At 38.3% G+C, this 10,380-nt stretch overlaps 1 protein-coding gene across 4 annotated transcripts; it reads left to right on the forward strand.

Moving 5' to 3' along the window:
• The first annotated feature begins 1,307 nt into the window (after positions 1-1,307).
• Positions 1,308-10,057, forward strand: LOC146512106 (uncharacterized). 4 transcript variants are annotated; one of them, XM_085170474.1, is made up of 5 exons: positions 1,308-1,572; positions 2,942-3,047; positions 3,967-5,051; positions 5,276-6,742; positions 8,202-10,057. In XM_085170474.1, the coding sequence occupies exons 3-5, from the start codon at positions 4,124-4,126 to the stop codon at positions 8,645-8,647; spliced, it is 2,841 nt and encodes a 946-aa protein (XP_085026600.1). In that variant the 5' UTR covers positions 1,308-1,572; positions 2,942-3,047; positions 3,967-4,123; the 3' UTR covers positions 8,648-10,057. The 4 variants fall into 4 exon arrangements, with proteins under 4 accessions (XP_085026600.1, XP_085026601.1, XP_085026599.1 ...); XM_085170475.1 differs by lacking the exons at positions 1,308-1,572; positions 2,942-3,047; positions 8,202-10,057 and adding an exon at positions 7,811-8,185 and having other exon boundaries at positions 3,068-5,051; XM_085170473.1 differs by lacking the exons at positions 1,308-1,572; positions 2,942-3,047 and having other exon boundaries at positions 3,069-5,051.
• Positions 10,058-10,380: the final 323 nt, after the last annotated feature.

Here is a 10,380-nt window from a genome sequence, read left to right on the forward strand (position 1 = left end):
CTTTATATTGTAACGTAGACCCTACAATAAGACATACAGAGAAAAGCCAACATTCATATGACCCCTATGAGAAAGCAGTTTGTCGACAGTGGGAAGGAAAAACTCCCTTTTAACAGGAAGAAACCTCCGGCAGAACCAGGCTCAGGGAGGGGCGGGGCCATCTGCTGTGACCTGTGGGGTGAGAGAAGGAAGACAGGATAAAGACATGCTGTGGAAGAGAGACAGAGATTAATAACAAGTATGATTTAATGCAGAGAGGTCTATTAACACATAGTGAGTGAGAAAGATGACTGTAGAAGAAATATTGCAGCATAACTAAGGTAGGATTCAGGGTCAAGCAAGGCAAAAAGGAAAGTTTGAAGCCTAATCTTAAAAGTAGAGATAGTGTCTGTCTCCTGAATCCAAACAGGAATCTGGTTCCACAGAAGAGGGGCCTGAAAACTGAAGGCTCTGCCTCCCATTCTACTTTTAAATACTCTAGGAACAACAAGTAAGCCTGCAGTGTGAGAGCAAAGTGCTCTAATGGGGTGATACTATGAGGTCATTAAAATAAGATGGGGCCTGGTTATTTAAGACCTTGTATGTGAGGAGCAGGATTTTGAATTCAATTCTGGATTTAACAGGGAGCCAATAATGGGGAGGCAATATAGGAGAAATCTGCTCTCTCTTTCTAGTCCCTGTCAGTACTCTGGCTGCAGCATTTTGGATTAACTGAAGGCTTTTAAGGGAGTTTTTAGGACTTCCTGATAATAATGATTTACAGCAGCCCAGCCTAGAAGTTATAAATGCTTGAGCTAGTTATTCACCGTAACTCTAATACAGGATATTTCTAATTTTAGAGACATTGCGCAAATGGAAGAAAGCAGATTTTATTGTAAAATTAAATGGGGGGCTAGCAAAAAAGCTTGGGAACCACTGATCTCTAAGTGTTTCGTTCACTAGCAAACTGACCGGCCACTTTGTTAGGTTCACCTGTTCTGCTGCTCATTAAAGCAAATATTTAATTAACCAGTCATAAAGCAGCAACTCACTGCATTTCTTTTCTTTTCTTTTCTTTTCTTTTCTTATTTTCAGTATTTGACCACACTGAAGCATAATGCATTGTTCAAAATTATAAGAAAATTATCAAAGAAAGTCGAAGAAAAACAGAGCAGGCATTGATTTTTTTATTTTCTATTTACTATATTAAAAGACTTTTTAGGATTTCTGGGGGAAATATCTGACTGACTAATAACAACGGGAATATTTTTGTCAGCTGAATGCATTACTGTTCAGTAAATTACTGCGGGTGATGACGGGGTAGGAACCGTCTACTGGGTGCACTGTGTTTCGGAGGGGAACAAAACAAAGGTCGGACAGACTAGCCGTGTGTTGTGTTTCGCTTGTAGAGGGATTTCTCCTCATTTCCGTGTCACGCATCTTGTGTTTTAGAGGTTTGCGAAGTTACAATCAGAGGAAAGGAGGATCGTAAACTAAAGGAGCGAAAACACGGAGATCAGAAATGAAACTCGCCCGGGAGGACCCCGCGGAAGACGGGCAGGCTGATGCTGCCTGTTTCCTCCTCCTGCACAGGTAAATGACCCTTCCTGCGAATATCTGACAGCAAACAGGTGTCCCGATTTTACCTGTATGGACCGGTGTTGTGCCTAAAAATGATCGTCTACAAAAAGATGATTTCTGGTATATCCTTTTATCCAGATAAAAAAAAAGTCTCGTTGACATTAAAATGTATTTTTTTTAAGAGTAATCTGACCAAGAGGACAGCAGAAATGACAACAAATATAACAATAGTTCTGTAAACATATTTTAAGTTGACAAAAAAGTACCGGATTGGTTATAATGTAAGTATAATAACCCCGAGTTATAAAGATACTTGAAAATCAGTTTATTTTATTATTATTATTTTTTAACATATAACCGCTTTGTAAACCATATTCACCGAAATCTATTTACCAATATACGTAAAGATGTTGCACTTTAAGAAAACATACAGAAACTTTGGAAATCAGTTTTTGCCATTCGATCACTTTTTGGCACAAGAAAAAGTGTTTTGTGGATTTTTGGAATTTATCCTCGTTATTTGTTCTCAAGGGACTCCAAACACAGTCGGTGTGTTTTATGACTAACATGTGATCTGGACCCAGGCTTAAACTCGGTCCTGTGTTTGAGCCAAAACAAAGTCTTAGAGGATATTAGAGCAGTTCAGAGCGTTTTATTTCACTCTGTCCTTTTGCACAGATAGCCGGCTGTTTATTGAAGAATGAAAATTAAAGGTTTAATCACAGAATTGCTGCCATTGCATTCATATGCACCATATGCCATTCAGCATGAGAATGGTTCTGTTTCTACCATTTGCCGCTCAACTTAAGAAACTTGTGAACTACCCTATTAAAAAAAAAATCACATTGGGTTCTTTTTAAAAAATTAAAAAAGAGATTTAGGGTTTAGTCTAAACTCTACAGAAACATCTTTAGAAAATGTCATAACTAGAATTAAGTCATCAGGAATAATTCTTTGTGTAGGAAGCTTTGTGAATACAGGCCCTGGCTTGTGTGTGTCTGGTTTTTGAAGATGAATAAAGGCAATAGGCAACTGTCGATTCAGAGAGGGAACGTAAACACAATGTAGGCAACTTTAAAGTGAAACTATTTCTTTTGAGGTTTCACAGAAAAATAAAAATGAATGAGCTTGTCTGTGTTTTATTGCATGTATTTAATTAATCTTACTTGACACTTTTAACACTTAAAAGCAAACAGCTGTTTGATTTTGCACATAAAATAGTCCCATATACAGGATTGGCACTTAAAAAAAATCGTGTAATTGTTTTTACGATCACTGTTTCTTGTCCAAGTGACAATTTATCTACAAGTACACATAGGTTTCTTAGTGGTTATATTGAGTAACCGACTTATTATTGACATTTGTGCAATCATAATTTCAGCCAGCTGTGAGGGGCTCTGCAGTGGAGGTGCCTCAAATAAAGAGCCTTCATCCTGATGACCACACACGCTTCAGGTCTGAGTCGGCAAAAGTCAGGAGAGATCTTGGTGAGTGACACCATAATAACATGATTGAATAACACTTAGTTATAAGTGTTAATTAAGCATTATTAAAGAGTAAAGTGATAATTAATAATCTATACTTGTCACTAATCATTTTATACAGTAGATTTGTTTATTCTTTTTTTGAAAAGCTTTTCATTATTCATCAGAATTTTTTTCAGTTGTTAAAACTCTTATTTTAAATGTAAATCACAAAGTGAGACTGCCTGATTACTACTAAAACTTATCAATGGCCTGATAATATCAGCTGATATTAGCTATTTGCCAGCCAGACTGACAATGGCTGATAAATCAAATGATCCTTGAAAGTTGAACAAGTAAAGAAGAGACAGGAGGAACACAGTTCAAACACTTTATAAGTGTTGCTGTTGCATAGACAGTCCACCAGGGGGCAGTCTGCATTTTATTAAAATTAATTAATAAATTTTTTTTTTAAATCTTTGTACAGCACTTTGTCCAACATTTTATTGTTATTAAATGTGCTATATAAATAAAGTAAAGTAAAAGCATCTTCCCTGTTTGCAATGCACATGTTTGGAACACCAAAAACACAGCAACCAGCTGATCTGAACAGAGTAGATGAATAACTACGCATAATAAGTGTTAGGAAAAGCTGCTTTGATATCATGTGTCTGAAGAAAATAAAACCTCTGATTTTTTTTAAGTTGCCAAATATTTGTATTGGTGTTATAAATACTCCATCGGCCGAGCTCTAGCCAGCACAGTGTCGGTGTCTGTTTTATGAATATCAAAGTCATTCCCCAATATCCCCAAAATCACAAATCAATTTCAAATTACATTAAAAAAAAATACTAAAGAAATTACAAATTTGGTATGGCTCTTTGCGACTACGCAAAGTGACAGTTGAGCATAATGTACAGATGTGTTTTAATGCTTCCTGCAGATGTTGCAGATTGAAAATGAAGTTCCCAGCATCCCTAATCTGGACCAGCAGGACTCAGACCTCCTTCACATAAAGAAGCAACAGGAGGACTCAGGAGGCAGAGCAGCTAAATGGGTTAGGGGACACTGAAATTACCAAGGTCCCAATCACTGCTGTGATGAGTGAGGGTGATGAAGAGAAACCTCTGTTTTCACAACTTCATCAGGGACCAGCTGAAGCCAGCAAAGAGGCAGAGCCTCGAAACAGCAGCTCAGCCAAACAGATAAAAACAGAAACTGTTGGAGGACCAGAATCAACCAGGTACCCAGATGTTTACAGTCATCTACATCCAAGTACTGATGGAAAGTCTTTAGACTCTTATGAGACTGAAGTCTGCACTGAAGACTGCACTGATGATGGTTGGCAGGAGGCTTTATCCAATTCTGGACCTGAAGACAGTGACACTGTAGATTTACAGATGACAGAAAACACAGAAGAGAAACCATTCAGCTGTGATTTCTGTGGACAGAAATTTAAGAGAGACTCAAATCTTAAGGCGCACATTAGAGTTCACACAGGGGAGAAACCATTTAGTTGTAAGATTTGTGAACAAAGTTTTAGAAATCAGTATAATCTAAACAGACACATGAGAGTCCACACAGGAGAGCAACCGTTTGGCTGTGATGTTTGTAATAAAAGATTTTCCCATCCAGGGTCTCTGAAGAGACACCAGAATGTGCACACAGGAGAGAAACCGTTCAGCTGTAGCATTTGCAATAAGAAATTTAGACAGAGGATTCATTTCAAGAGACATATGAGAGTCCATACAGGAGAGAAACCATTTGGTTGTGATGTTTGTTGTAAGAGATTTAACTGTAAGAGAAATCTGAAGACACACATGAGAGTCCACACAGGAGAGAGACCGTTCGGCTGTGATGTTTGTAAAAAAAGCTTTTCACAGCCAGGAATTTTAAAGAGACACATGAGCGTCCACACAGGAAATAAGAGTCTTCAGCCAGATCAAACCAGAGATCTCCGATTGGCTGGTGCCATATCTGCATGGCCCACATCACAGCTAGTTCAAACACAAGACACAAGAGATCTAGGTAAGTGACATACATCAGTCTGTCTATAATATACAACAAATATATAATATGTAACTATGACCACTGTTTTCAGTGGAAAACACTGCCCAAAACACTGTTTTCTGTGTGGTTTTTTTTTTTATTTTATTTTAAAATTTGTATTAGATTCCAAAATCATTTGTGTAATATTAAAAACTTTAATAGGACTTGTGTCATATGTTTCCATAATCGTGTGTGTGTTTCAGCTACAGCGGCAACACCTGGACATCTCTTGCAGATTGAAGGAGAGGTTTCCTGCAGCCCTAGTCATGACCAACAGGATCCAGACATCCTCTGTATTAAAGAGGAACAGGAGGAACTGCTGGATGGGCAGGAAGAGGCTGACATCACCAAGGTTATAATCACAGCTGTTCCTGTGAAAACTGAAGACGATGAAGAGAAGTCACAGTCCTCAGAACTTCATCAGAGATTATCTGAAAACAACACAGAGGGAGAGCCTCCAACCAGTAGCTCAGCAAAACAGATAAAAACAGAAACTGATAACTGTGGATTACCAGAAGCCGCCAAGAACCTGGATTTAAATATTAATTTACAACCAAAAACTGATGGAATAGTTTTAGAATCCTATGAGACCGATGTCAGTATTGATGGTGACGAATGGCAGGTGCCTTTGTCAGATTGTGGATGTGGGACTGAAAACAATGAGAAGGGTTTAAAGAAGAAGAAATCACTTGAGTCAGTAGTAAAAGGCAATGTGGACCGTAAAACCGCCAAAAAGAAATTTACCTGCTCTGAGTGTGATAAACAGTTTGTTTACAAGCAGTCTCTTCAGAGGCATGTGGCACGCCGTTCAGCAAAAAAGGCTTCGAACTGTTTGGTTAATAGTGCGTGTTTTAGAGGAAAACAAAAAGCTGCATCACAGGCCAGAAATCGAAGAGAAGCGAACCCACTGAACTGTGATCTCTGTGGACAAAAATGTACCAGTAAAAGAAATCTGAAGGCACACATGAGAATCCACACCGGAGAAAAACCATTTAGTTGTAATGTTTGCGGAAAAAGCTTTCGACATCAGTATACCATCGATAGACACATGCGAATCCATACAGGAGAGAAACCCTTTGGTTGCAGTGATTGTAGTAAACGTTTTGCACAGCTCGGCGATCTTAACCGACACAAGGCTGTCCACACTGGTTTGAAACCATTCAGCTGTATTGTCTGTGGTAAAAAATTTAGGCAAACGAACCATTTTAAGAGACACCTGAGAGTCCACACAGGAGAAAAACCGTTCATTTGTGATGTTTGCGGCAAAAGCTTTAATTGTAATAGAAATCTTAGGACGCACATCAGAATCCACACAGGAGAGAAACCATATAGCTGTGACGTTTGTGGTAAACAATTTTCAGAGCAAGCTATTTTAAAGAGACATGCAAGCATCCACACAGGAGAGAGGCCGTTTGTTTGTGATAAGTGTAATAAAACATTTAAGTGTAAGAGAAATCTTACAGCACACATGAGAGTCCACACAGGAGAGAAACCATTCGGTTGTAATGTTTGCAGTAAAAGGTTTACACAATCTGGGATTTTGAAGAGGCACATGAGCGTCCACACTGGAGAAAAGAGCGTTTGCCTGGTGGAAGCCACCGCCGTTGGTTCAAAGTCCCCAAAACTGGTGCCAGCCACGTCTGAAATGGTGCAGATGAAAAGAAGTGTAGGTAAGTGACACACATTTGTGTAAACAATTTTTACTGTACATCAAGTATATTAAATCACTTTGTAATAGCACTGTCTCCAGTATGTTTGGGTGTCATATGGATTTTTTCCAATATTAGCTCTAACTGGAGATGAGAATTGAGGAACCGTTCCAAAATTCTTACATTTCACGGATTTTTAAACTTTTGCATATTGCAGTCAGGCTTCTGAGAGAACTGCATAACATTTGCACTGCCAAGACCTGCTACATGGACATGATGCCACTGGTTGATAAAGTGCTTTAAAAATCGCTTTTACTCATGTCGTGGAGCATAGGTGGCCACTGAGTAAATTCTGAATTTTGAGGTCACATTTAAATTGTAATTGTAAATATTTATTCCTTGATATACATACTAAAATATGAAACATGCAAATATCATCATATTAAATTGTGTTAGATGTGGGACGCTAGACTTCTTAGGGAAAAAAGAAATGTATTTTTATGTCTAGTACTGTGCTGTAGTCAATTTCTTTGTACTTTGCTAGAAAAATTGAACATGTGTGCAGGGGTTTATTGAAATATCTGCGAACATACATGGAAATATGAGACAAAACCAGAGTTTGAACAATTCTTACAGGCTTGAAAGTCAGTATTTGGCGTGACCATCTTTATTCTTTAACACAGCTTGAACTCTCTGAGGCAGCTTTCTGTAATTTATTTAAATAGTCCTCAGGAATAGTTCTTCAGGCAAAGAACAGTCAAAGCTTCTTTGCATGTTTCTGGCTTTTGCTCTGTTCTGCTGGGATGGTCCCACAGCGCTCCAGTGGTGTTGAGGTCTGGGTAATGGCTGTAATGCAGCTCCAAACCATGACAGAAGCTTCACCGTGTTTTACAGATGGCTCTAGACTCTCACCATTGTACTTCTCTTCTGACCACCTCTGTATTTTCTGCTGATGATTTGAACCAGCATTTTCAAATTCGAATTCCCTCCATCAGACCTGTTGCCACTAATTTTCAGTCCAGTTCTTGTGTAAATGTTGATACCTCAGCCTCTCCCTGTTTCCCTTCATTAACAATAGCTTCTTGACAGGTTCCCTTCCACAGAGATCATTTCTCATGAGGCTTAATAGAACAGTAGATGGATGTGCTGAAGGGTGTGTCAGCTATTATTTTCTGAAAGACTGGGCCTAAGCAGCATTCTGAAAAACATTTTGACCCAACCAGTTGCGGCAGATGGCCTGGTTCTGCCAGAAGTTTCTTCCTGTTAAAAGGGAGTTTTTCCTTCCCACTGATGGTAAGTTTTTGCTCATAGGAGGTTGTCTGATTGTTGGCATTTTCTCTGTCATTGTCGGGTCTTTACCTTACAGTATGATGTGCCTTAAGGTGACTGTTTAACATTATATAAATAATATAATATAAACTGAATAGAAGTGCACATTAAAATATGTCAATATTTGGTTGTTGTTCTTTTTTTCCTGCAGATGTCGAGCACACAGAAGAGATTCCCTGTATCCAAGAGGACCAGGATCCAGAGCCCCTCCATGTAAAGGAGGAGCAGAAGGAACTTCTGGCTGGTTGCGAAGACAAGAAGTTATATTTGATGGAGGAGGTTAAAATCACCATGTACCCAATTACTGCCGTTCCTGTTAAGAGTGAAGATGAGGAGGAGGAGAAATCCAAGGTCTCACAGCTTCATCAAGACAATGTTGACACAAAGCCTCCACCCAGTGTCCCAGCTGAACAGAAAACAGATGGGGAGGACTGTGGGGGGCCAGAACCAGGCAAAAACACAGATCTCAATAGTCATTTACAGCCACATAATGCTGGAACTTTCAGTATTGATGATAAATATGAAGATGATGATGATGTTGGTGACTGGCAGGAACCATTGTCAGATTCTGAACCTGAAACTGAAGAAAATGGTTAGCAGGAGATCAGGACTCCTGAGTCTGGGATGTAACACTGCCCAAAAAATCCTTTTCCTGCTCTCGAGTTTGCTCAACTCAAGATGACAAGTCATGTAGGTGAAAGGGCTTCAAGCTGTTTGGTTTATGTGGATGAGAGTTTAACCAAAATACAAATTTTAAAGCACACCAAGAACCAAAAGCACTCAAATGGTAGTGCTTGCAGTAAAAGATTTGCACAAGAGGAGATTCAGTGTGTTATAGAAAGTCATTAATGTCAGTAGTGATGAATTTTTATGTTAGCACATAACTTGCATCTAATTATTGTGTCCAAATTTGCTTTCATCATGAGTTCAAAAACACTCTCACACTTACCACTAGAGCCACCAAATGGGGTTTATTTTGATCCCTTGGTATTTTAAAAATGGTGTAGGCACAGTGAAGCAGGTACCAGTTCAATCTGCCTCCTCCCCACTATGGTTCTAGTGTTAATCACATCATATAATGTCATGACATTATTTGGAACTAGTCTTGAATATGCAATATTACACTAATTCTGCCGAGGGAACCAGTTTGGAGATGGTTAAGTATAATCTTCTTTCAGTGGTTTTCAGAAAACTGACCACCTGTCGTTATTGGAGGTTCTGGAAGCAGATTGTCTTTCTGTCATTGAAAATGAAACGAGGAAGAAAAGACTCAGTTTAATTTTTAGCTACATGATTGTCTTTTAAATTGCAACTTTTGGAGGAAGTTTGAATGTTCACAAAATAATAAAAATGTTCTCAACTGTTCGTATTTGTCCTGATCAGTTATGAACTTGGACCATTAAACCAGTTCTGGTCTGACAGTGTTACAGGTTTACTTACTGCTACATGGGCAGTTGATGTTTTAGTTGCCAGTGTCTGTTTCTTCATGAGGTGTGTTAGGACCTTTGCTCACCTGCCTCAACCTGAGACCAAAGTTAGAGAACTAATGTTTCCTCAAGGTCAAAGGTTAATTATATCATACTGTGAAGGACATGGATGTAACTGAAGCATATTTCATAATTAGAACATATTTTTTCCACAGTACAAAACATAAATATATATTTTTAAAAGATTGTCACTTGTCTCCCATGATATATGTTTCAGATGATGAAGCATAAAGGATGGTCCAGTTTATAAAGATAAAGGAGGTAATAAAGGAAGCACTACTCTTTAGTATTTAGAGAATTTCACCCGGTTTTGATGACTGCTGTGCAGACAAAGATTACTTCACTTGCTTAGGAATTTTCCTAAGGAAAATTCAGTCATCCATCCACAATGGCGTTTGATTAGCAAAGATAAAAACTTTTCATTATGAAAGACGGAGTGAATTTGGTAAAGGTCACATTTGATGAGATGTACACTCAATATAATCTGAGTTTCATGGCTGGAGTCATACATTGCTTTTTTTTTTAAAAATTTACTGACTTCAAGATTAAAGTGCAATAAAAATGTCAAATTATGTTTTATTTGTACAGTAATAAATAAAACTATTCATATTAGCTCCAGGTGCAATATTTAAATATTATACACTTGAAGGGACCATCGGTCATAACCCAACAAATTAAATGTTTGTGATTCTGAAATGGCTTTTTGCATGAGGGTTCAAATAATGATAAAGAGTTAAAGCAAGAGACAAACACAGTTGCCCGATGGCCAGCCAAAGATACTGTCGTAACATTTCTTTGTAATGATGTCAAACAGCCTGAAATTGGAAAATTGTTCATCAGTTA

This window comes from Neolamprologus multifasciatus, chromosome 8 (genome assembly GCF_963576455.1).
Source record: "Neolamprologus multifasciatus chromosome 8, fNeoMul1.2, whole genome shotgun sequence".
NCBI lineage: Eukaryota > Metazoa > Chordata > Actinopteri > Cichliformes > Cichlidae > Neolamprologus > Neolamprologus multifasciatus.